Raw genomic sequence first — 27957 nt, 5'->3', positions numbered from 1 at the left:
TAATTTCAGGACCTGTAGAATTTCTGTGCTTGTAAAAAAAAATAGGAGGGAATAACTACTGACAAAATATACACAGGGTTTTACAATATTGCTTACCACCTTGCCATTTATTATGCAGTAGAACAATCAGAATCAGAATTCTAGACAACTGTTTTCTTATTCTATGACAATGCATTACATTGCAGTCTCTGGAATAAGCACAATTCTCTATTCATCAATATATTTTAGATTCATCACATATCCTTTCAGAAACTTTTCTAGCAGAGAGTTCAGACTTACGATTCAATTCCTAGAGGAAATTCTTGGCTCATGGCTATTGTGGCTTTAAATGTTTTCTTGCTTTCTTTGCAAACCAGTTCCCTACCCAAATGAGGTGCTCTAGTTAAAGAAAATAAAAATTAAAACCTAAGTTACACAGACAATAAGACCTTGGAATGCATTTCTGTTGTGCAGGAAAGTGGGCTGATGGTTAACGAAGCCCTGAACAGTTCAGCTATTAGCAACCAAAATGGGCATGCTGCCCAGGCTCTACCGGATTAAAGTAACTGAACAGAGGTCTGTAAAAAGTAGAACAATATAAAGACATGCACACACACAATTTGTCCATATAAGTTTTCACACAGTTAAGGGTGAGTTCTTAAAAGTCAGCCAGGATCTAAAGAACTGCTCAGTCAAGTCCAAGAACTTGTATACCCAGTCAAACATATCCTTTCTCTTTGAAAAGACAACCCTCACACATTAAAAAAAAAACATTTTTCCATTGTGGCATGGAGGCCTACTCTTTAAGAAACAGACTCTGGGAAGTATCCAAGGTTAGTCCTATGTAGAGTAGACCCACTGAAATGAATGGGACTTAAGTTAGTCTTAACACAAGTTTTCCATTTCAGTGGGTCTACTCTATATAGGACTAACATTGGATTCTACCCATTCAAAGCCCCTTGGCTATGCGAACTTGTTCCACAGTTCTTTGGATCTTCGCCAGTGAGTCCCAGTCACTTTAACTAGAATGGGAATAATACAGAAACTTTTAAAAAAAGGAATAGATGCTGCCTGGGGTTTCCCTTGCTAGTACTAGCTAAGCAAACCTGTGTGTGCATCAGCACATGTGTGTGTACATATGCATACACATATGCGGCCCCCTGGCACCACCTGATGCAGCCCTCAGGACCAGAAAGGTTGTGCACTCCTAGTGTAAGAGGTAGGAAGAATGGTTTCACATGTTCATCTTTATACTCAATTCTGAACGAGGTGCATCAAACAAGTACTTATGAGGTTAGCCAAGGACAGTGCCTTATTCAAGAAATTTGGCTGTCATGGTTGGTCTCACACATTATTAAGTTTCACAAGTGTGCACACCAATAAGGGCAAAGGGCAGAAGCTATCTGATTACTTCATTCATCCTGATTGAGAAGTTATTTTCACTGCAGAAATTGATTGGATACTCTTCTAAAGAAAGACCACCAAAGAAAATAAATCACTATATAAAACAAAGTAAAATGTAGACACACTTTTTTTTAAAAAAAGGCTTAGACTTCTTATTCAATAGTTCAAAATTTACAAGAGCATAATGGGTTTTGGTTCCTGATGTCAAATATCCTAGATAGTTTGCAAATAACTTTAACTACACATAGCAGTAGCTACCACCATATGTATTTAATACTCACTTTCCATTTTCTGCAGATATGTACTCTTCCCACGTAATTGTGTTGGGTGGAGGTGGGGTAAGAGATTGCCTCCTCACAGGCTGTTTAAGGAAAACACATGATGTCTTTGTAATCAAAGCACTGTACTATTTAATAGGCTACCACCATCTAACCTATAAGCACATCTGTATTTATTTATTTACATGCTTACTTACTAACTAACAATATTTATATTCTGCTTTTCATTTTAAACTAATCCTGAAATGGTTTACAAAATAAGAACAATCTAAAACAAAACAAGCTAACAAAAAAGCCTCACCACCCACACACAGTAACACGGTTTGCATGTAACAATAATCCAGAGTATCGGTTGAGTAGGGCTTATCGTTGAACCGTGGTTTGTTGTTGAATTGTGAGTTGCCATTACGTGCAAACTCTGCTCTATGGTTTAACTATGGGTTTTTAACCACAAACAACCCAGAGTTCACAACCCAACAAGCCATGGGTTCTCTTCCTGGGTTTTCTGTGAATAACAACCCAGAGTTAACCAAAGTGGAGGGTTCATACATAACAACACACGATTCAAAAAACCACAATTCAATGACAATGCATACTCTAGATTGTCGTTATGTGCAAACGAGGCCATAGACCTGGTTTGCACATAACACGAAACCATGGTTTAATTAATCATGGCTTATTGAATCATAGGCTGTTGTTATATTTGAATCTGGAACTATGGGGGAACTATGGGTTGTTAACCACAAAGAGAACCCATGATTTGTTATTGGGTTGTGAACTGTGAGTTGTTTAAATCATGGGTTTTTGTTACATGTAAACCCAGAATCATGGGTTGTTCATGGGTTGTTTCACCAGGCTACAGAGGCAGCAGGCAAGAGTGGTAAAAAAATCCTCAGCCTCTTTACATGTTAGTACTGCAGTGCTGCAAAAGCAGTTGGGATACAAGGAGAGAGTGGGCGAACAGGGAAGGAAACAACCCAGGGACTGAGAAAACAAACCATGGTTTGTTCGATCACCTGCCAGGCAAACCCTGGGTAGGGCAAGAAACAATGGTTTAAATAACCATGGGTTAGCATTATGTGCAAACCAGGTCACACGCACACACTATAGTATCATGAGGCTGGAACAAAGATTGCTTTGGCTTTCCCCCAGCCATGACCTAACAGATATATTTGCAATAAATGCCTAAAACACCACTGCAAAATGGTGCCCCCAACTCCCAGCCCACAGAGTATAGCATGATCAATGCTATCAAAAGCCACTGTGAGACTGAGTAATAGTAACAGAGTCGCACTCCTTTTGTCCCTCTACTGCTAAAGGTCATCCATGAGGGCAACCAAACCCGATTCCATTCCATAACCAAGCTGGAACCCATACTGTAATGGGGCTAGACAGTCAGTATCCTCCAAGAACACCTCTAGCTAAGTCGTCACCACCCTCTCAAGCACCTTGCCCAAAAAGGGGGTATTCACCATCAGAGGGTAGTTATTAGAAATCTCTGGATCCTGGGAGAGCTTTTTCAGGAGTAGTCCTACCACTGCCTCCTTAAAGGCAGCAGGGATGACCCCCTCACACAATGATGCATTCATCACTCCATGGACCCACCCAGTCAAATTCCCTCGGCTAGCTTGAATAAGCCATGATGGGCAAGGGGCGAGAAGACATGTGGGTTGAACTGCTACAAGTAGTTCTTGCCCATGTCCTCAGGCTGCAGAAGCAGAAACTGATCCCACAAAACTGAATAAGATGGTGTACTGGACACCTCATTTGGACCCATCACAACAAGCAGCATTGAGATCATTACCAAGGCGAACAAATCTATCTCACCCATCCTCCAAGAAAGTTACACCAACAGCTATGCACATACCCCTCAGAGCGTGTTCAATATACCCCACATCACTGGCAGGGACCTCTCAACATGTGTTTCTTCCCCACATTATTGGCAGGGACCTAAGGGCCAGGCAAACCAGCACAAACTTGCACTAGCCATTTCTGATAGTAAGGTAAGGGGTAGAGCAGCCTTCCCCAACCTGGTGCCCTCTAATGTTTTTGACTTCAACTTCCATCAGGTGCAGCCAGCATGGCCAACAGTCAGGAATTCTGGGAGTTGAAGTCCAGAACACCTGGAGGGCACCAGGTTAGGGAAGACTAGGGTAGGATTTTCCTGGATGGATGGCCAGCCTCTGGCAGCCTTCTCCAGGCAGAGGATTATGTTTCAGCATCAACAGCACAAGCCACTATTTGGCTCACTGTAGCTTGCCTATGAGCAAGATGTCAGTAAGCCTTTCAAAATCAAATTTATAACTTGACATTACAAGTATTAAGTGTATTATTAGACTGTTCTGTGACAAAGTAGTATCCTGAACTTTCAACTAAAACTCAAAGCACCATCTTTAACAGCCTTTACAACTTACAGAATTACTAGCATTCTTTCAATATGGCAAAACTATAACACGCCACATTGTGGTGAAACATTAAAGCCTAACGGTATTTTGCATGAGCACAAAAGGCACTCTTCACCTACATTTAAGTTATTCAGGAAACATCATGCCACCTCTTAGGAAGATAGAGGAACGCAGCATACATTTAAAAAAACCTTCAACGTTTCAGCTTCTTGACAAAAAATTAAATAGGTTCCCGTCCTGAAACTATTTAGAGAAAAGGAACTGGAAAGTTGGCAGTCTATCAGCACAAAGCAGATGGGAGGGAATGACAAGGGTCGGGGAGGCATCAAGGAAGAAATCTACCAAATAGCGTGAGACACTCACATTCCTGTTTACTAAACCAGAAAAAAAGTCTATTAAAACTAAGGGGACACTGTCTGGAATTCCATACTTCCTGCCAAATACATCAAAGGAAGATGTTTAAACTAACCCCCTGAAACAATAAGCATTATTGTTCTGATCACTTAATATGGGGAGAGACCACAGTGACTGGTCAACAAGCAGACAAGTCAAGGCCCAATCCAAAGGGTGGCATATTAGGCTCAATCCACTCTGGGGCTTCCAAGTCCTTTGCTTCTGACACTACCTCACAAACCACCCTGAAACTCAGGGAGTTTCAGAAAGCATGGCAGTGCTGGAAGGTATCAGAAAAACAGCATGTAGACCCAAGCAAGCTCTTTCGTTGTAGTGTTTAAGACTGCGACTTTTTCTATCCTCCAACAAATAGTCAGATTGCTGTTTCAAGACTGACAAGTTTAGTTAAATGCCCAGTTTAACAAAAAATTAATTGTACCTCAAAGTTTTGTTCCATCAAGTTTCCACCTTTACTCAAGCTTTCCATGATAGCTTTGTTTCGAAGAATATCTTCCTCGCTGAGATGTTCTCGTCTTTTCCTTGATTCTAACACTAGCCCATTAACCAGGTAGAAGTCTGCCAAGAAGTTTCCTACCCTTTCCTGCAAAAAAACAAACACATAAAAACACACACTCAAAAACACAAAATGTTTTGATGCAAAGACTAAAACTGCCAGATAACTACCACGTCAAGCCTTGCCTATTATTGTCTACCTGCTCACTTTATATATTCTTTCCCCCCAATCACTCTTATTTCTTCAAGCTTCATTGGAAGCAGACTCTCTTCTGCAACCCTAACCTTTAAAATCCTCCCTGCTCTCAATCCAGATCAGATCAATCCCGACAGCGTGCATGGTAGTCTCTCATTTTATCTCTGTGGGGCACAATTGCACAGGACAGATGGATATCTCAAAATAAAAACAGGCTTACTGTTTTATCTTCTCGGAAAAGCCATCCTGTCTGGGCACGTGTGAAGGTAATTGATTTGGTTGATAATGTTGCTGAATAAATATCACTGCTCATCAAAATGTCAACTTCTTCCTCTGTTTCCATCTCAGATTCCTGAGAAAGTGCAATTCCACGTTTAAGAAAAAACACAATTAAACAGAAGTGTTATCTTCTACTTTATCAACTTTCTGCTCAAATAATTAGGAGCCTTCCTATAATCAATTAATTCCCTTTGGGACCTGTCTTACACACTATACATATGTGTGCACCATGCATTTCATTGATCTAAACTGCATCACTGCAGAGGTTGGCCAAATTCCCAGGTACCAGATTACACTGTACTTCAATTTCATCTTCTCAGCTTCTTTCTAAAGCTATACATACATGTCCACTGAGGCCTTTGAAAACCTTCTGTAGAAATTTGTCTCTTGCAGCCTCTGACCTCCTCAGACCTTAGATGTACCCTGCGTTATTTAGCTTAAAAATGAAATGGCACCATTGCCATAATGGAAAAGGGAATTTGGAAGGACACTAGTAATCTATACAGCAAAGAAGCTTAGCATATTCATCACAGTTTGTAGCTGAGCTGTCAACTAATTAGGCATCCTGAAAAGCAGTAGTTTTATAGCTCTACCCTATGCATGCCTCCTCTGTAGAATGGGTCTTACTCCCAAGAAAGAACAGTACCCTTGTATACTGGCAGCACCTTGCAATTACTTTGCACACTTTTTAAAAACTAGGTATTTGATTCATTTTGGATTAAAAAAAAGAAAATATTTTGCTTTGTATGCATGGAATACTTTCATTTATCAGACATCCTATGGCTTACCTCATGATGTATTCGTTGGTAAACTTTTTGTTCATTGTCTAAAACTACAAAGGATTCAGAGGGTGCAGCATCACCATTGAAAATGAAGCTTAAGTCCCCTCGTTGGCACTTCATGTCAGTAAAATCTATGAGCGTTGTGTCAAGCCTGTGGAAACATTCCAACACTTGAGCTGATCCAGAAAAATAGACATGTATTACATTGCTTAGTTCAAAACAGTACAATTTCAGGAGCCAGTGAGGAAGGTGAAAAGGAGATCTGAAATGCCAGAAAAAGGAGGGATTGTTGGTGTCAGTGCATTCTGTACTGTTTCCCGTGAAACCACTGCTTTACTTGTGGGAAACACATAACAAAGAGGTGGCAGGACTCAAACCTACCTGGAAGTTATAGCCTCTGCCTTAAATGCCCTTCCTCCAGGGACTGGCTGCTCATTGTAATTACTCATTAGTGAGGGGAAAGGAAGCATGGACTCTCTGAGACATTAAGGATGGAGCAAAGGAAGTAAAATAAGAATCCGAGAGGGTATATTTTGGGAAGAACTCGTATGGCCACTTCACATGTAATAATGCTAAGCCAGAATTTTTTAGAATGTGGAATGTGCCAGTGTACACTGCTCTGTCACTCGCACTTGGCTCCTCCTGCCAGCAGGAGCAGCTAAACAAACCAAGAACCCTCATTCACTGATTTGTTTAGCGTTATGTCTGACACAGGAACTCTGGTTTGCTGTTCTCTAGTCATAAGCCAGAGTTTGTTCTTGGCGTATGATTCTGACTTGTGAGAAGAGGAACAAGTTCCCAATTCAGATACCATAGTCTATACTAGTACTGAAATCTCATTCAGATAAGGCTGCTGTCCAAAATTTCAGATGTAGCCAGATGGAGAAGTTTGTTTTGCTTTTTTCTAATATAAGAGAGAGTGCCTTGCAATACATTAAAACTAAGGAAGAGATTAAGTATTCTCTTTGATGGAAACTTGAACATCTTTATTTAGAAACAGAAAAGCTATCTTCACTTGTTTAAAATTAAAAATCCATTACCTAACAGGCAGCTGTGCTAATAATCAAGGACCATATCCGCCAAATGATGCTTAAACTAGTCCTCCAGTGAAACTATACCCCCTTAAAACTGTATCACATAACTAAGACTCTCCCCCCATATTGTGGGAGGGGTTGCAAAAACCAAGCAATTGTTCCATCTCAAGTAGTAGGACTGCAACTATGTCCAGAAACTTTGGCAAAGGATGTTCAAGATCTTTACTTTTCAAGTAAGATTTCAGACAGTGTTCTCCAACCAGGGGCCCAAGCTCAATGCTGGCCCTGGTGTCAATCTTTTTGAACTCCCATGACTATTCTTTATTTCACTTATTTATATGCCACCTTTCAGGATACAAATCCTACCAAGGCAGCTTACAAGTATCACTAAAAATTATGTCAAAATAAACAATATTAACAAACAAGAAACTCATCAGGATCTTTCTGCAGGGCAGCTGGTGATAGATGCCCCAGGGGGCAAAGGAAGGGATAGTCTAGTTGGAACAGAAGCAGCCATCTGCTGTTATCCTTATCTATCTTCCTCTCCCTCCTAGACTCCTTGAATAAGTCAGTTGATGGTAGATGGTCCTGTGGGGAGTCCAACTGGAACAGGCCCTGAGGTTTTCTTCACCTGCCTCTCTCTCTCCTATTTTATTCTTAACAATGAGCTTTGGTTTGGTGGTAGCTGCAGCTCGCAAAGAAATAGCCAGCCACTGGAAGTCACAGTCGGGCTTCACAATATGCTGGTGGTATAAAAAGGTGTAGCAACTAGTGCTGTTCGTACAATTAAAACACCAGAGCAGAGTCCTGAAAGTTAGCTCATCGTGCAATCCTAAGCATGTTTAGACAGAAAAAGTCCTCCAACTCCCAGCATTCCCCAGCTAGCCATGTTATATGACTTTTTTCTGTCTAAACATGCATAGGACTGTGCCCTCAATGGACAACTGTAGAGTTGCAAAATTTCCAGAAATTATGAAGCCATGGGAAAAACTGGGTTTTTTCCTTTTTGTGTGGGGAAAAAAAAGCAAATTTGGGGGGAAATATGCAGTACAATTTTTTTTAGCCTCTTTACAGATCTAAAGTCATTTTGTTACTTTAGGAATATAAACTGTATTATGTGTAACTTGGTTTGCTCATAAAACTTTCATTAAAATTACAAACATTTAAAAGTAACCTCAGTACATTTATAATTGTCTGAATAACATATACATTTAAATTTAAAATACCAAAAATGATAATTGTATAAGCAAGCCAAGCTATACATAATACATTTTAGGTCCCTATTTTACTTCTGTCAAAAAGGAACCTCAGCAAGTAGTCCCTGAAACATCTGAATCAGCCTAGAAGCTAGATGAAGCAGGAAGAGCTGGAAACAGAGGGAAACTGGTATAGAGTATTTGTTCTTGTTTGTGGGGAATTGGTTGGGGTGGAGTTTAGGGAAGTATGGTCTGAAGGTAAAGATATTGAGAGCTTACTTAGCTGGAGAAGGTGCTCTTGCCTATTGGGAATTGTAACCAAGCATATTTAATTTAAGAGTCTTTTAAGTGAACTCATCCTATTATTTGAAGAGTGACATTTTTTCCCTTTTGTAAATCTTTCTCCTTAATAAACATTTTATTTTTTGTTCATTTTGAAAGGTTGTCTCTAGTGGTGGTGTCAACCCCATGCCTTTGTCATAGGAACCAGGCTACTGAGTTTCTTTTAGCTATAGAGGGATTTATTCTGATGGTAGTGGTTAAAGGTTTTATAGCTGAAGCAACATTTCCTAACAGTGAAGTCTATTAAAATCTGTGGCAGTGAGTTCCATAGACTCAAGCCTCAAAGTTTTGGGGGTTGTTGTTGTTTTTTAAAGAAACTTAGGCAAGATCATCCACACATCGCTCAGTCGCACGTAGTGGTAGAGGCAGGATAACCTACAGCGTTTCTCTCACGCACGGGTTTTAGAACTACATTCACTGACTGCTACATCTAACTAGAACAAGCACAAAAATACAAGACTCTATGGATCAAAACTTGAACTGTTGAGAATGCACATTTTTTCACATATTATGACATGGTGACTGCAGTCACATGTTGGGAAACTGATAATGACTTGGAGCATCCCTAAATGTCTATTAGTAAAAGATAGATTAGACCCACTCGCCCAGAGCCAATTCGGCCCTCAGCTCCCACCCCTGATTTAGGAGCACCTCCACAATTTCTGTAGGATTTAATTATGTAGGACAGAGACTATGCTGAAGATGGGCCCTAAGCAAGTTCTAGCCTTAAAAAGCCAAGCACCCTGTTATTCATATTAAAAGGATTAGAGTGAGCTGCTTTACAGAATAAAACTTATGAATATTTTATTCCATTGAGAATTCTCCACACATTAGCAGTATGAGAGTCCAGACTCTAACAAAAGGCATTTCAACAATCAGCTAAGGGTCAAATCACACTTTGATATAATAGTACCTGGCATTAAGTGACAAAAAATAGGAATAACTCCATGTCTTTCAATGCTTCCAAACATGGACAGGCCCATGATCTTGCACATATTGGATCATTCAGAACATTAAGTCTCTCTCATACAGTTATCTCCCCTAACCATGTTTCTGTAATAAATTAGATCACATTAGTACAATGATTTTGAGAGGCCATGACCCAAAGAAGCCTATAAGCATACTTCAACATATGCTGGTAAGGGTGGGGGGTAGGGCTTTGTGCCAATTTCTCTTTTAGTTACAGAACCTTATGGATACCACTTTGATGGGTTCTCCAATATTCAGGAGCTTTGGGGGGCATTTAAGGGGATTGCAGAGGAAATGCAGATCAAAAGCCCCTGTGAATATGGCCTTTTACATCCCATCCAGAAACTCTTAATCTCCTCACCCATTATCCCTAAAGGGTATGAAATTTAGTAATCAGAGTCAAATAATAGTCAGAAAAGGAATATTAATTCTATGGAGCTAGAACCAACTTTTTAGCAATATTATAGTAGTACAGTCCAAAGATTAAGACTATTCTTACCTGATATTTATACCTTGTTTGTATATTTTACATGCATCGGAAGGCAGGATTCGGGAAAGTAAAGGCACTGTATTTGACAAAAATGGCACTGTTAGAATTAATGTAATTATAATACATCCTTTCATATGTAAGAGAAACACCATATTTACTCATAACAGCACACACATATACCAGTATTATTGGAATTCTATTTAACTCTTTTAAAGCATCCAATCTATTTCAAAGCAGGGTGGCAAAACATGTTTTAACTTAGACACAGAGGGAGCAATCCCATTTGGATCGATGGTCGCCTCTGATCATGGGGGCGACCACCTATCCAGTGCAGGGCAGGAGGAATGGTGAGGAGCGGATCTCTTCCGTGTTCCTGCTGCCCTGCTTTCGCGACTAGACAATCGATTTCAGCTGTCTAGCCGCAGGACCTCGGAGCGCAGGGAGAGGCAGCCAGACGACACATAGGAAGTGTTGTACCGGCACTTAACGACCTCCCCAGCCCCAGCCCACCCCTGGGAACGCCCTGTTTTCCCCGCTCCATGCTGCTCTTCCAAGCGCAGAGCGCAGGGCCGATCCACACTGCCTACGAAGCAGTGCAGGAGGAGGAGGTGGTCGGTTCTCTGGAAACCAACCTCAGAACGTGAGCTCCGAGGTCGGTTCCCTGGAACCAACCAATCCTATGGACGTCTAGCAGCTGACTAGCGGCCATAGGATTGTGCCCTAAAGTAATTTGGTATTTTATTCTCTATAAAAGCAATATTAAAAATGCTATATCCAATGCTATGATTGTTACATAAAGGAACAATTTGGTTCCTATTACAACAAGCTTAGTGCAGACAATGTTTCCCAATCCTTTAACTTTGGTTAAGTGATTGAGAATACTACTCTGGCCTGCATGCTCCCTCTCAAACCACTCAGACTCGTCTCCCTTTCCTTTTCAGCACTAATAAAGTTAGTATCATATCTCCAGTGAGTTGAATGCTAGCCACACTTAGCTTTAACTATTTGAAACTGTGGCTCGAAGTGAGTTCAAACTCTGGTTTGTATTCAACTTGGTGTAGACACAAGGCTAGCCATAATTAGTGCTGAAAAGGTAAAGGAGCTGGGCTTTTAAATGAGAAGGAGCATGTGAACCAAGAGAAAAATGACATGGGGAGGGAGAGGGGAGGAGCACACAAGCCCAGAGGGTGCTCCCAATCTCTAAACCATGGTTAAGAGATCAAGAAACATCGTCTCTGCATCAAGTCACAGGCAACACCACATGTTAACGTTCTTAACTTAGATTAGGAGAGGGATTAGCTCCAACTACAGCCCTATTCAGGCATTGTACTTACAAGTAAAAGCAACACACGAGTGCTGAGTAGCCCTTCCCGCAAAGTCAGATACACCAAGAAACCCTTGCCCTGCTGTCTATGTATGTATTGTCAACATCTGCAGGAGGGGCTCTTCATGCGAACAGCTGTATGCATGAAGACTTTCACACAACCTGGGACAGGTCTGCTTGGCACAGACACATTCTTCTGTAAAAGCACGACCAACCCAAGTTGAAAGTCTGGAAAAATACTACCGACCTTTTTAGTCTTCTTAAAAAAAACACACACACATACCCCAACTTTGAAAATCCCAGTGAAGTTCAAGATAGAAGTCTCCTAGCTGAAGAGAAACAGAATTGTAACTGGTAAATGATAATAAATGAATGCTGTTATTTTTCTTCAGAAATGCTAACACAAGCACACCTTTCATATTGGACATGCTAAACTTGTAGTCGGTGTACTTTGATGAAAGCCCGTTTGCACACCTAGTCACGTTAACAGCTTTTTAAAAAATCTACATTATTTTTTCTTATTTCATCTACAAAAGAACTAAAGGTAGCATCTCTCAGTATTTCCATTACTAGTTTAAAATATTATTGAGCACAAGCAAAACTGTTCTGGCCAAAACAATATGATTTTTTAATTAACCTAATCTTTTAATTAAATACAGGGCAGTATCCCTAATGCCTGTGCACTAGTGGAATGGACTGCTAGTGCAACAGGAACTAGTGGTTCCTGAAATAATTGGAAGTGTTCACTTCCAGAACAGGACAGGTCAGTGGAACTCCCTTCTGTGAACTTCACTGACCTGCCTGTTCTGGAAACATGTGTTGTTGCTTATTTCCAGTTGTTTCAGGAACCGCTAGTTCCTGTTGCACTAGCAGTCCGTTATCATAGAATGCAACAGTGTAGAATACTGCCCATAAACTATACTCTCTCCAATGTTACCATTCCAGTTCTGTGACTCTTAGAGGCTGCTCAAACCATGTTCTCCCTCAGATTTTGCTAGGAAAGAAAAAAAGTGAGTAACCAAATTGGATGATCCTGTGGATATTTCAGCCTTGTTGCTAAGCCCACACAAGTTAATAGACCACAATTTTTTTACTCACCTGCTTTTTACTCATAAAAGTAAATGGTTCCTCCTAAGACTAAAAAGCAATCTCATAATTTTTGAGGCTAGAAACACAGTAGGCTAGCGGAGGTGGCATGGATCACTCCATGCTCCCACCAGCATCCTTGACTTCCATGCTTGTCAAAGAAGCAGTAAAGCCCTTTCCTCCATCATCAGCATGGAAGCCAAGTGAGCTCACCAAGAAAAAAGGGATCGAACCATGCCTCCTCTGCCATCCTACTGTGTTTCTTCTGTGCAGAAGACAAAGCTCCTTCATGCATATCCAGCACAGAGATGTGAAGGCCTGGAAAAATTAAAGGCAAAACAGTTTTTTTCTGAGGAATGTTTTTGTGTCCCCCCCCCCCCCCCAAATGGAAAAATTGAACAGCTTTGGACTATGAAATATTCTTTTAGAATTTAAGACAAAGTATTTATATATTGTTACCCAGCCTTTCGTCCCCCCAAAATAATTTCTATAATCTATGTAGTAATAACACTCTTACAGAAAGACTAGTGATGTAAAATATCTGGAAATAATGAAGCTATGGGGGAAAACATTTCTTTAATCCTCTTTGTAAGATTCCCAGCATAGTTATTTCTTTCATTCCTTATTAAAATTATTGATCTAAAGTATATTTTTACTGACAGACATTTATGCTCTGTTTCCCGACATGTGAGTAAAGTCACCATTGTGCATTCCTGACAGTAAATATGTATTCTTGACAGTTTCAGTTTTGTTCTATAGAGTGCTGTGTTTCTGATGCTCTAGCAGTCATTTACTAATCTAATCTATTATGTTCAGACAATAATTACAAATTTACTGAGTTTACTTTTAAAAGTTTTAAAATATGCTGATAATTTTATGAGCAAACTAAGTTATACATAGAATAACTTTAGGAACAGAAAGGTTGCTTTATGTTCTTAAAGCACCCCTCCCACTACCTGGTGCCCTCTGGATGTTTTGGGCTACAATGCCCAGCATTCCTGGCTATTCGCCATGCTGCCTGAGGCTGATGGGAGCTGAAAACCAAAATACCTGGAGGGCACCAGGCTGGTCTTAAAGCAACACAGTGACTTTAGATCTGTAAAGAGCACTAAAGAAATAAGTATTGCTCATTTTCACGTTTTTTTCCAAAATTTCACTTTTCCCCCCAACCCCCATAAAAACACATTTTTCCCCCATGACCTCAAAATTATCAGAAATTGTACATCTCTAATCCAACGCAGAAACAAGGTAGGCTGGCAGAGGAGGCATGTATCACTCCCTGCCTCCTCAGCAAGCCTGCTTGATTTCTATGCCAGGCACAGAGCAAGGGGCTTCGCTTCCTGTATTTCCAACATAGAAACTGACTGGGCTGGGGCAGCAGCAACACTGTCCCTGCTGCGCCAGCCTGATCTGCTTTCGTCTGTAGCCAGCATAGAAGCCAGGCAAGCTGGCAAAGCAGGGAGCAATCACTCTGTCCCTTCTTTGCCAGCCAATTCACCTGGAGGGAATTCCATGCACTTACCTTCACAGAATCCCTGGTCACCAATGCGACCAAGTGAATGGTTGGTTAAAGACAACACGGTTATTTGAAGACAAGATATGGGAGTGTCCGAGCTCAAGACCAGTTAAAGAGGGACACATTGCCAATTTTAGGGAAGAAAGGCTACATATACACAGTTTCTATGGGAATTTGTGTGACAAGTGGGAAGAGAGAACCTGCTTTGGAACCCTGGATAAAAGATACTGAGCAGCTCCAATTCAAAGCTTTTTTTTCCCCACAGCACAATAGGGCTCTGCAGCTACTTAGAAGTATCTATCATCCATTTACTCTCACTTAAGGAAGTGCCACAGTCACTTTGTTTTACCAAGTTAGCTCAGCTTAATTATCACTTCATGGCCATTCCTCCACTTTAGAAATAACTAGTTCTTCCACAGTAGAATGACTCCATGCAGCAATTTTCTCCATGCACAAAAATTATTTTCTACAAGATTTACACCTACAATGAGAGTCTTCAACAGAAGAATGTATTTAAACAGTTATTCTGCCAGTGTTTTTTTAAAAATCAGGCTGTTGATGCTTATTACTATGTTGATAATCCTGTTTGACATGTTATTTATTTATTTATTTATTTATTGCATTTATACCCCGCCTTTCTCCCTCTCGCAAGGAACTCAAGGCGGCTTACATTCTCCTCCTCCTCACCGTTGTATCCTCACAACAACAACCCTGTGAGGTAGGTTGGGCTGAGAGTCTGTGACTGGCCCAAAGTCACCCAGTGAGCTTCCATGGCCAAGTGGGGACTAGAACCCGGATCTCCTGGCTCCCAGTCTGTCACTCTCACCACTACACTACACTGGCTCTCCTATAATATTAAGGTTATACTCTTAGGGCACAATCCTATGGCCTCTAGACAGTGTCTAGACAGCCACAGAATTTTTTGTTTCCTAGAAATCTGATTCCCCACCTTCTCCCCCGGCCCCTTCGTAGGAGGTATGGCTTGTCCCCAGCTCCGTGCTCGTAGGAGCAGCACGGAGCAGCCAAAAAGGGGGTGTGCCTGGGGATGGGGACCGTGAAAGTGCTGTTATGACACTTCCTATGCGCCGTCCGGCCACACCCCCCCCCCCACTCTGAGGTGCTCCATATAGGCAGAAACAGGCTATGCAGATTCAGTGGCTCATTAATGCTGGAATAATCCAGAAGTAAAAGAAATGTCGAAAGCAGTAGAGGCAGGGAATGTATCATTATCCAAGACAAAATCACCACAGGGGGAAAGGAGATTCAACAGACAGCTGTACCATATCACATTAGATGCCGTATTTTTTATCAGTTACAAACCACAGAAAAGACTGAAGCTCTGTAGCAGGAATAGGCAAAATACAACTGATAGGCCACACCTTGTCACCAAGGCCTTCCCCACACAGTGACTCACCTATGGACCAGCTGTTCTAAAGGAGATGGACAGGCAGGTGAGATGCAGTTCACAGACAAAGGCTGACTAGGACAGCTCTAGATTGCTGTAACTCAAACAGGAACTTGTACAAGTGAAACACCATTTGCCAGTTTGCCCTTAAGTGCAATCACCAGAAAATTATTTTATGGCCCTATAATTATTTCATGGCCATATAATCTTAAATCACAAATGACAAAATCTTTACAAACTTACCTCTTTCAGGGCTTTTAATAAACGTGGTCGCTTTTCTTCAACACTTTCCCTAGACTGTTGTTTCAGTTTCCTTAGGAGTGCTGTAACTAAATAAATGAACTGTAAGCCAAAGATAATATAGCAATGTTAAACATCCACTAACCCTGGGACTCAGAACCTGAGACTGCCTTTAAGATCCTTTTTGCTATTTGAAAATGTATGCAAAAGTATGCAGGGCTGGAGGCAAAAGCCAACCTGAATTTATACATTTCCAACTATATCCCCATCTACTACCATTTGGAGAGCAATGCATAACACCTTCATGGAGCCCAGTGAAAAGTCTGGGAACACTAAATGGTTCAGCATTATTGAAAAGCAGCTGTGGACCTGGTCAGTAATCTCGATGGGAGACCACAGGGAGCCTCATGTAATAACAGGGTATATATACAATATTTTCACATCCATACAGCCTTTATGTGAGCTACTGAATTCTTCTGAGTTTCACTCTTAGAAATGGTGCAGTTGCAGCAATGTTTTCCCTTTAAAACCTTTCACATCCAACTCCCAGACTGTTTTCTGAAGGGGTTTAAATAGCAGTCTGAGAATTCTGTAGGGAACATTCCTAAAATTCAGGTACAAGCAAGCACCTCTCAGCTGCAGCCATAATGTTGATATTCTTCATGCTTGAAAGAATCTCCCACCATTTAAACACTAGAGCTGTACATAAGCATTCTATTGAACAGATTTTTTAAAAAAAATAGCAATGAACACACATGTATCTGTCACCCCGTAACATGACAGAAGGCTCTTTTATTCAAATTGTATGTAATTAAATGAATAAATAAATTAAAATAAATTTAATAAATGGTGAAAAGAAAATCCGATGCTGTAAAGAACAATATTGTTTAGGAACCTGGAATGTAAGATCAATGAATCAAGGTAAGCTGGAGGCGGTCAAACATGAGATGGCAAGATTGAACATTGACATCTTGGGAATCAGCGAACTCAAATGGACAAGCATGGGCGAATTTAATTCAGGTGACCATTATATCTACTACTGTGGGCAAGTATCCCTTAGAAGAAATGGAGTAGCACTCATAGTCAACAAAAGGGTGGGAAAAGCAGTACTGGGGTACAATCTCAAAAATGATAGAATGATCTCAGTATGAATCCAAGGCAAACCATTCAACATCACAGTAATTCAAGTCTATGCCCCAACCACTGAGGCTGAAAAAGATGAGCTTGATCGGTTCTATGAAGACCTACAACACCTTCTAGAACTAACACCAAAAAAAGATGTCCTCTTCATCATAGGGGGTTGGAATGCTAAAGTAGGAAGTCAAGAAATCACCGGGATAACTAGCAAGCATGGCCTTGGTGTACAAAATGAAGCAGGACAAAGGCTAATAGAGTTTTGCCAAGAGAACACGCTGATCATAGCAAACACTCTTTTCCAACAGCACAAGAGGCGACTATACACATGGACATCACCAGATGGTCAATATCGAAATCAGATTGATTATGTCCTTTGCAGCCAAAGATGGAGAAGCTCTATACAGTCAGTCAAAACAAGACCTGGAGCTGACTGTGGCTCAGATCATGAGCTGCTTCTTGCAAAATTTCGGCTTAAATTGAAGAACGTAGGGAAAACCACTAAACCATTCAGGTATGACCTCAATCATATCCCTTATGAATATACAGTGGAGGTGAGGAATAGATTTCAGGGATTAGACCTGATAGACAGAGTGCCTGAGGAACTATGGACGGAGGTCCGTAACATTGTTCAGGAGGCAGCAACTCAATCCATCCCAAAGAAAAAGAAATGCAAGAAAGCCAAGTGGCTGTCTGATGAGGCTTTACAAGTAGCTGAGGAAAGAAGGGAAGCGAAAAGCAAGGGAGAAAGGGGAAGATATATCCAACTGAATGCAGAGTTCCAGAGAATAGCAAGGAGAGACAAGAAGGCCTTCTTAAATGAACAATGCAAAGAAATCGAGGAAAACAAAAGAATGGGAAAGACCAGAGATCTCTTCAAGAAAATCGGAGATCTCAAGGGAACGTTTTGTGCAAAGACAGGCATGATAAAGGACAAAGAAGGCAGGGACCTAACAGAAGCAGATGAGATTAAGAAGAGATGGCAAGAATACACAGAAGAACTATACAGGAAAGATCTGAATGTCCCTGATAGCCATGATAGTGCGGTCACTGAACTTGAGCTGGACATCCTAGAGAGTGAAGTCAAGTGGGCCTTAGGAAGCATTACTAACAACAAAGCTAGCGGAGATGACAGTATTCCAGCTGAGCTATTTAAAGTCCTAAAAGATGATGCTGTTAAAGTGCTGCACTCAATATGCCAACAAATTTGGAACACTCAACAGTGGCCACAAGACTGGAAAAGGTCAGTTTACATTCCAATTCCAAAGAAGGGCAACGCCAAAGAGTGTTCAAACTACCATACAATTGCGCTCATTTCACATGCCAGCAAGGTGATGCTCAAAATCCTACAAGCTAGGCTTGTAGTAGTATGCGAACTGAGAACTACCGGAATTACAAGCTGGGTTCCGAAGAGGCAGAGGAACTAGATATCAAATCGCCAACTTTCGCTGGATCATGGAGAAAGCAAGAGAATTCCAGAAAAACGTCTATTTCTGCTTCATTGACTACGCTAAAGCCTTTGATTGTGTGGATCACAACAAACTGTGGCAAATTCTGAAAGAGATGGGGGTACCAGACCACCTTACCTGATTCCTGAGAAACCTGTACGAGGGTCAAGAAGCAACAGTAAGAACCAGACATGGAACAACCGATTGGTTCCAAATTGGGAAAGGAGTACGACAAGGCTGCATACTGTCGCCCTGCTTATTTAACTTATACGCAGAGTACATCATGAGAAATGCCGGGTTGGATGAATCACAGGTTGGAATTAAGATTGCCGGGAGAATTATCAACAACCTCAGATACGCAGACGATACCACCCTAATGGCAGAAAGCGAAGGGGATCTCAAGAGCCTCTTGTTGAGGGTGAAAGAGGAGAGTGCAAAAGCTGGTTTGAAACTCAACATTAAAAAGACGAAGATCATGGCATCTGGCCCTATCACTTCCTGGCACATGGAAGGAGAACAAATGGAAGCAGTGACAGATGTTATTTTCATGGGCTCCAAGATCACCGCAGATGGTGACTGTAGCCATGAAATTAAAAGACACTTGCTCCTTGGGAGGAAAGCTATGGCAAACCTAGACAGCATAGTAAGAAGCAGAGACACCACCTTGCCGACAAAGGTCAGTCTAATCAAAGCTATGGTTTTCCCAGTAGTAATGTATGGCTGTGAGAGCTGGACTATAAGGAAGGCTGAGCGCCGAAGAATTGATGCTTTTGAACTGTGGTGCTGGAGAAGACTCTTACGAGTCCCCTGGACTGCAAGGAGGTCAAATCAGTCCATCCTAAAGGAAATCAACCCTGAGTGCTCATTGGAAGGACAGATACTGAAGCTGAAGCTCCAATATTTTGGCCACCTAATGCGAAGAGAAAACTCTCTGGAAAAGACCCTGATGCTGGGAAAGATTGAAGGCAAAAGGAGAAGGGGACGGCAGAGGATGAGATGGCTAGATAGCATCACAGATGCAATGAATATGGACTTGAGCACGCTCCGGGAGAGAGCGCAGGACAGGAAAGCCTGGCGTGCTATGGTCCATGGGGTCACGAAGAGTCGGGCATGACTGAACAACAAATGAATAAATAATCTATCCTGAACATTACGTGTAAGTAACAATATGAAAGTTACAGATATTAAGTAAACTAGCCTTGGAATGTAATTTATAATAAGCAAATCAAGGTCCTTCTGTCATTTGTGTTGAATAAAATTAAATGTTCAGATATGAACAAACAAAATGATATTCATCTGTCATGAAAGAATTTGCCCTTACAAAGGCTCAAGCAGTTGGGTAAACCTAAGTCTTATAATTTTACTTCTATAGAAAGAGTGAGTCGGTCTCTTTATGTGTCAGGAACTTTTCAGCTGAGAAGCAGGATAATAATAATAACACCAACACACTGCCTTTTTGAAGAATTGGTCTGGATTTTAATATATGGTTGGTTGACTAAGTCTTACCTAACAGTATAATCATAGTTAATGTTAATGCCAATGTAACACTTAAACTATGTTTATGGCTGGGTGACGACTCCTGTGATCCATTCCTGATCTTTTAACCATAACTGATAGCCAGCTTCACCTCTGCACCAACCCTAATACTAGCTTATCCTGTGTCAGGAGCACCCTAGCTGCCTCTTACAGTCCCCTCCAATAGCCAACACAAGACACAGATGAAAAGGATTCTTTCCAAGGCTTTATTCCTATTACAACTTAATGACTCAGATGCTAATCACCAGCGACTAAGCAAGGAACTGCACTGGGGTAGTTAGGAGAGTAGCCTAAGCTCCAGGTAAGGCAGTTGGTCCCCGTTTGAAGGAGGAGGGCGGGAAGACTCTGAACTTATGGGCTATGGAGAGATCCTCCCTCTTACCCTTGGGTCCTCGGGACGCGACCACTGTTTTAGTGCCAAGCGAGCAGAGTGCCTCCTCTTGGCGACCTCCATCTGGCGCCGCTCCCTGCGTCTGTGCCGAGCGTCCAGCAAGACCCCATCCCCCGCTGCCAGGGTCACTATCTCTCTCAGGAACGCAGGCAGGAGGAACCTCTCCCTGCCGCTGTGCCTGTGAGCGATGAGCGAGCTCCTCTCCCACGGGTTGTTGCTCTTCCTCAGAATCAGAACTGCTCTGAGGCTCTATGGGCTCAGTTTCCACGCTGACATCCTGGTGAGTCTATAGCACAACCTTACACAAAGATTATGCTTTAAAAATTATCGATTTGGTGCTCATCATTTAAACCAAGGGTGGGCAACTTGTAGCCCTCCAAAGGTTTTGACCTACAACTCCCATCATCTCTCACCTCTGGCTATGCTGGCTAGGACTGATGGGAGTTGTAGGCCAAAACATCTACAGCGTTACAAGTTTCCCCCCCCTGATCAAAACATTTCAGCCAGGTTTTGCAATACACAGCTGATTTTAAAGGCAAGATGGGTTTCCTGTATTTATGTCAAACAACCAGAGCAATGGTTTCTTACTCATTTGTCTATCTCCATAGCTGATAGCTTCTGCAAGAGGACTCCATCCCTGAGCATTTTTCACTTTCACGGGAGCATTGTGGGCCAAAAGCAGGTGAGCACATTCTATAATAAAATAAGAGGCAGTAATTATTTTCCAAATAAGTCCACTAGGGGCACAATCTTATGCATGTTGAGACAGAAGTCCTACAACTTTTTGTAGAACTTTTTTCTGTCTAAACATGCATAGGATTGGGCCCTAAATCGCTCTTCTGCAAAGAGCTACTTATAAATGGACACAAACAATACTGAAGTAAATACATTTTTCTAATTCACAGATAGTTGAGCAACACATTAAAACAAACCGACTGAGGACATTCTTGGCATTTAAACATGTTATGTAGCATTTTGGTGTAAACCAACCATTTGAATGTCACATCTATGTTGAATCCAGCGGACATTAGTCATCCTTTAGTCCCACTTAAATCAAAATTCAAATTATGACTAACTTGACCCATTGATTTCAAAAGGGCTAGAATATAACTAGCTTTTTCTGGATATAGCCTAGTACCCTGCAGAGCTATTACAGATTATGTAGAAATCAAATCTGACGGATTGCTTATTTAACAATCCAAGCTGCTCTACAATGATCCTAGGAAATTATCTGTACTGATTTACCTAAACTAAGAACCCACCATTGATTTTGCTTATGATACAGACCATCCCCCTTCTTAAAACACAATCGCTGCAAGTACCTTCAGAACTGAATTTGAAAATCAGGATTCACCGATAGTTTAAAATTATTTTACATGAAATTTGCCTATAATTGTTAGGAACATGGAATATGATTCATAAGAATGTAAGAAGAGCCCTGCTGGATCAGACCAAAGACCAATCAAGTGCAGCATTACAGCAGCCAACCAGATACATATGGGAAGTCCAGAAGCAGAACATGAGCACAGTAAAATCCTCTTTCTTGTGTTTTCCAGCAACTGGTATTGAAAGGCATACTGCCTCTAATACTGGGGATAATATATAGCCATCATGACTAGTACCCATTGGGGCCTTATCCTCCATGAATTTGTCTAATCCCCTTTTAAAGCCATCCCCGAGAAGGTGGTAAGCACTACATCTTGTGGAAGTGAATTCTGTAGTTTCCATAACCTTACAGGGCATTCAGAAGAAATGGTATTACCTTATCAAGCTACTTGTCGAACAGTTTTAATTTTTTAATTATAACTTTCAGGTACATTATTTAATTATAACTTTCACGTACATTGGAGTGGTGCAGCAGATTTTTGTTGACTGTATCGAATTGGTGTCCTTCTGCTGACAGAAGCCTCTTAGATCTAGCAGAGGCTTCTATCAGCAGAATGGGGAGAAAGGCAATTTTGGCAATGCCTCCTTCCCTTCCAGTCCCCAACACGCCTTCCCAGATCTGCTTTGGAAGGATGGGGAATCCTTCAGATAACATGGGAGGTGGTGCAGGGTGCTTCAAGGGGAAGGGGAATCGGCAAAAAACACTTCCCTTTCCATTCTGTTAATAGAAGCCTCCACTGGATCAAAGAGACTTCCATCAATGGAGGACACCAATTGGATACAATCTTCTGTTTTCATAATGTGCCTTAGCCATATCATTCCTTTGTAAGATAGCTAGTTTGAGGCAGACTTTGAATTGAAAGGTGGAAAAAAGGCTAAAACCTGTACCACTGTGATTTAGTAATTTATATTTTTAAAAACTATTTCATAATGACCAATTAGAAATATGTAACAGCAGTTTAACTACCCATTTATGCACAAATAATAATGACTCTGAGACTGACAGAAAATGATTAACAGTTTTGTTTGCCATACAGGGCATCTACCTTGTATCTACTCTACCTAACTGTACTGAGGTTTGGAGATTGTTTAGTGCGAGTATCTTTCCTATTTGGGTCAGCCAAAGCCACTAGTGGATAAAGAGGACATGGACCCGCAACACTCTAACAGTTGTAACGTGATCACAGATTAGGAAGAAAAACTTAATCATCAGCAAAGTTTAATTTACCCTACACTGGAGGGAATACTGAGACTGTACCCTGCTTGACTACCTGTGTTCAATTGGTAACTTTTATCTGCAGTGAGGAGAATGGGAGAAGAGCAAATGGAGGACTGCATCTGAGCCCGAGGTCTGCAATCAGGAGGCCAAGAAATAATTTTATCCATTTTAAAATTTATTTATTTATTTACAATATTTATATACCGCTCCACATCAGAAGATTTTGGAGTGGTGAATAACACGGTAAAAGAATAAAACAGCAGATTAAAAGAGTTAAAACATTTTTTTAAAAGACAAACCCCAATAAAGTAGAATTTAACAAACCACAGCCAGTCATGCAAGGAAGGCCTCCTGAAATAACAATGTCTTCAGGAGGAGCCAGAAGAAACACAGTGTTGGCACCTGCCTGACCTCTAAAGGCAGAGAATTCCACAGGAAGGGGGCCACCACAATGAAGGTTCTTTTCCTGGTGGACTCCAATTGGGCCATGGGTCCATGTGGAACCACCAGGAACATGCCGTCTGATTACCTCAGTGACTGGGTAAAGAAGGAGGCACTTGCTCAGGTATCCTGGTCCCAAGTTGTTTAGGGCTTTGTACACTAAAGCCCTAAACAACTTGGGACCTTAAACCTGTCCCAACAGGTTTAAAACAACTTTGTAATACCTTAAACCTGGCCTGGTAGTGAATAGGCAGCCAGTGCAGTTCCCTCAGCAAACGAGTTACACACTGAAAAGGGGCAACCCCCGACAACAGCCAAGCTGCTGCATTCTGCACTAGCTCCAGCTTCCGGACCAGCCTTAAGGGCAGCCCCACATAGAGCACATTGCAGAAATCCAGTCTTGAGGTTACTAATGCCTGTACCCCCATGGTCAAGCTATCCCTGTCCAGGAGAGGCCGTAGCTGGCTAACCAGCCAAAGCTGATAAAAGGCACTCCGAGCTGCCGCGACCACTTGGGCCTCCAGTGACAATGATGGATCTAGGAGTACCCCCAGACTATGGACCTGATCTTTCAGAGGGAGTGCAACCCCATCCAAACAGGCAATGAGCTTATCTCCCAGACCCGGGAACCACTCACCCACAGGGCTTCCGTCTTGCCAGGATTCAGCTTCAGTTTATTGGTCCTCATCCAGCCCATTACTGAGTCTAGGCACCGATCCAGGACTTGCACAGCCTCTCCTGATTCAGGTGTCACAGGGAGAAAGAACTGTGTGTCATCAGCATACTGATGGCATTTAGCTCCAAATCCCCTAATGGCTGCTCCCAGAGGCTTCATCTAGATGTTAAACAACATTGGGGACAAGATAGTACCCTGCAGCACTCCACAGCACCCCATATAGCTCAACTGCCAAGGGGCTGAGGAACAGTCATCCAATGTTACTCTCTGAAATCGGCCCATAGGTAGGACTGGAACCACTGTAACACAGTGCCTCCAATACCCATCCCATGGAGTCGATCCAGAAGGATACCATGGTTGATGGTATGAAAAGCCAATGAGAGATCAAGCAGAATTAACAGGGTTGCACTCCCCGTGTCCTTCTCTCAATAAAAGTCATGCATCAGGGTGACCAAGGCTGATTCAGTCCCATAACCAGGATGAAACCCAGACTAAAATGGGTCTAGATAATCAGTATTCTCCAAGAGTGCCTGCAGTTGTTCCGCCACGACCCTCTGAAGTACCTTCCCTAGGAAAGGGGTATTTGCAACTGGGTGGTAGTTGTCTCTGGACGGTTGGGTCCAGAGTGGGCTTCTTCAGGAGTGGCCACACTACTGCCTCCTTAAGGACAGCAGGGACTACCCCTTCCTGTAGGGAAGCATTTATCACGCCCTGGACCCACCCAGTCATATCCCCTCGGCTAGCTTTTATCAGCCAGGAGGGACAGGGATCAAGAGGGCACGTAGTCGGTCACATTATTGCAAGCATCTTGTCCACATCATCAGGCTGTAACAACTGGAACTGATCCCACAAAATCGGGCAGATGGTGGCATTAGACACCTTGACTGGTACTGCACTAACAACAGCATCAAGTTCACTGCAGAGACAAGCGATTTTGTCCTCAAAGTGCGATGCAAAAAGGTCACAGCAGGTCCTCGACAGTGTCAGGACCCCATTTACTGGGGAAGATGTTAACAACCGTCAGACCACCTGGAAGAGCTCTGCTGGATGCTACTTGAGGATGCAATGGAGGCAGCAAAATAAACCTTCTTTGCTGCCCGCACTGCCATGCAGTAGGCACAATTATGCACTCTAGAGCGTGCTCAGTCATCTTCATTTCGAGTCTTGTGCCATTTGTGCTCTAGCTGACATCCAGCCTGTTTCATTGACCACAGCTCTCCAGTATACCAGGGAGCAGAACAGGCTCCACAGTGCCAGAGAGGGCACTCAGGTGCAATCAAGTCGATGGCCTTCCGCATCTCACTGTTCCACAGCGAGGCTAGGACCTCGGATGGATCACCAGCTCTCTCCACTGGAAAATCCTCAAGAGCATTCAGAAATCCATTGGATTCCATCAGTCTCCTGGGGCGAACCATCTGAATAGTTCCTCCGGCACTGTGGGAGGAGAGTAACGCCATTAAGTTCAAATCTCACCAGGAAATGGTCTGACCATGACAATGGGGTTACTTGGAGCCCCCCAAACTTCAGACTACCCATCTCACAAGTTGGAGAAAAAACCAAATCAAGGGTGTGCCCTGCTTCATGTGTTGGGCTGATGACATACTGAGACAGCCAGATGGTTGTCATGGAGGCCATGAAGTCCTGAGCTGGAACTCCGGAGATAGCCTCAGCATGGAAGTTGAAATCACCCAGAACCACCGTCCTGGGTTCCTCCAACACCACACTTACGACTGCCTCTGCCAGCTCAGTCAGGGAGGATGCTGGGCAGCAGGGTGGCAGTACACTAGCAGCATTCCCAATCTGTCTCTATGGCCCAACACCAGGTGCAACCCCTCAAGGCCCGCTCCAAGATGGAGTGGTCTCCTGGAGATAGAGATGGAGGTTCTATGAACCACAGCAACTTCCCGCCCCGCTCCCCCAGCCCTCCAACCTATGTTGGTGCTGCACTGAGGAAATTTTAGGAGTTTTGTATTTTCAAAAGATAGAAACTACCACCAACCCTGCCACTTTAGTGTGGCCCAACTACTGGCATCTAATTCCCAACCTCCTCCACCTTCCTGCCATACAAACGTCAGGAAAGAGAAAGAAGGAATGGCATGAAAGAGAAAAGAAAAACAGAATGAAGGAAGAATATGAATAACAAAGTTATCCCCTCACTCTTCACAGGCCACATTTGCTTCAGCTTCTTGCTCTGACCCTTCTCTTTTAAGGTGTATGTTCTCCTTCATAGGCACATCCAACAAAACCCCTATCTGCTGTTCAACTCCCAGTATAGGAAAGTGAGCCTCTTAGTCATTATGGAGGTCCTAATCAGCAAGCAGTTCCTCAATTTGTTATCCTGTTTTATTTTGTCTCTTGCTCATTTTGCTTCTCCTATTGCTTGCCATATAGGCTATCTATTTTACAGTAAGGCACATGAATTTTGAGATGCATCTGCTGCTAGACTTCATCTCTAAAGCAAGTATTGGCTTGAATGACAAGCTAAGAGGAGACACCTCCTCCTTCATTACAGAAAACAAGGAAGGCTGCAAAGTTTTCACTCAGAGAAATGAACTATGGGGAAATCCCTTTCTTCCCCCCCAGCCCTTGCAAAAACTGAAGTTCAGAGGATTGGTGGTTCAGACCATTGCCAAAATGAGCATTGTGTCTGAGCCCACATTACCTCCACCTCCCCACATCAACAAGTCACTTCGGATAAGAAAGTAAGGCTCAGTCTCCCTTCACCCCTGAGGACACAGCTGCAAGAGGACGGATTTGTGACTCCTTATGTTGGTTAAGCTACACAATTATTCCCCCATTGCTACTCAGGGGTAGTGCCTGCACACTGCCTGGGATACTCTCCAATGGCAGAGGGAAGTGTATATACACCATTCAAGATCAAAGCCTGTTTTTAAGAAGCATCATTTCAAAACCTAAATATTTTTCTGCAAGGACAGAAAATCTTTATCACTGGTAGAAACCCTTTCCTTCCCATGCAACTGACCCATCTGCAATGTATAGATGGATACATATAATAGCAATAACCCGTAATAAAACAGGATTAAACAAAAGGCTATCATGATGCTATAAATAGTGCAGATCAAATGTCTGTTTTAACTGAGTTCTTGCTGAGGGCATTACAAAGCCTTAAAAGTTACTTTACTTTTTTCTACAAGAGTATATTGATCTGGTTAATGAAATTTTTCATATATTTGTATAGTATTTTAAGTGAGGTGACTACCTCACCCAGTTAAATTGGAGTAGGTTGATTAGAGCACTTTTGGTTTCACTGAAATCAATACAACAAAAACATGCATAAGCCTTAATACTGTAGGATAACAGGGCCATCAGTTAGGCTATTATGCAACAGCTTCGAGTTTAAACTAATAAATTCAGCATATTCTGTATGCGTTCTCAGGATGCCTGGCTAATCCTAAACAAGCTGTATTACTCTGCTACTGTCCATGCCAACTTAATCCAGGATTTCATCCCAAAAGAGAGTATTTGCTTCAGAATATAGATTATCATTTTCTTCAGTTATGTTGGAACACTGAGAGGTCCCTAATAGTTGAATGTCTGAAATAGTATAAGAGAAAAGCAACAGTTTACAAAACTGGTCTTCAACAGGTAAGCTCCAAATCAAAAGCAGGCCTTTAGTCTGGCAATCTAATTCAAACAGATTGTTTTTCTATAGCACCATCATTGCACTTTGATTAGATTGGTATTGGCCTTTTCACATATCAGCCTGGATTCCATATTCAAATCTAATCAGATCAGGAATTAATCCGTTAGTTGATTGACAACATTTAAAAAAATATAGCTTGGTTAGAAGAATAGCATTTGTATTAATTTGGTTTAACTCAGCAAAGAAAACAAGCCCTTAGGATCATGTGTTTTGTGCAACACAGCATTTTTG

At 42.0% G+C, this 27957-nt stretch overlaps 1 protein-coding gene across 1 annotated transcript in view; it reads right to left on the bottom strand.

Moving 5' to 3' along the window:
* Positions 1-27957, bottom strand: part of ANKRD13C (ankyrin repeat domain 13C) — a 48972-nt gene that overhangs the window by 9148 nt on the left and 11867 nt on the right. The window contains exons 3-11 of the mRNA XM_084852235.1: positions 20929-21033; positions 15835-15920; positions 11868-11913; positions 10270-10336; positions 6236-6380; positions 5389-5520; positions 4899-5060; positions 1665-1744; positions 280-378 (exon numbers count right to left, since the gene is read on the bottom strand). Of these exons, the coding sequence (XP_084708361.1) occupies positions 280-378; positions 1665-1744; positions 4899-5060; positions 5389-5520; positions 6236-6380; positions 10270-10336; positions 11868-11913; positions 15835-15920; positions 20929-21033 (922 nt within the window). The remainder of the gene's footprint in view (positions 1-279; positions 379-1664; positions 1745-4898; positions 5061-5388; positions 5521-6235; positions 6381-10269; positions 10337-11867; positions 11914-15834; positions 15921-20928; positions 21034-27957) is intronic.

Source organism: Heloderma suspectum, chromosome 4 (assembly GCF_057233095.1).
Source record: "Heloderma suspectum isolate Gila_16-S chromosome 4, 16-S_ref, whole genome shotgun sequence".
NCBI classification, from domain to species: domain Eukaryota; kingdom Metazoa; phylum Chordata; class Lepidosauria; order Squamata; family Helodermatidae; genus Heloderma; species Heloderma suspectum.
The sequence above is the reverse complement of the archived record's forward strand: the minus strand, read 5'-3'. Positions and strand labels throughout refer to the sequence as shown.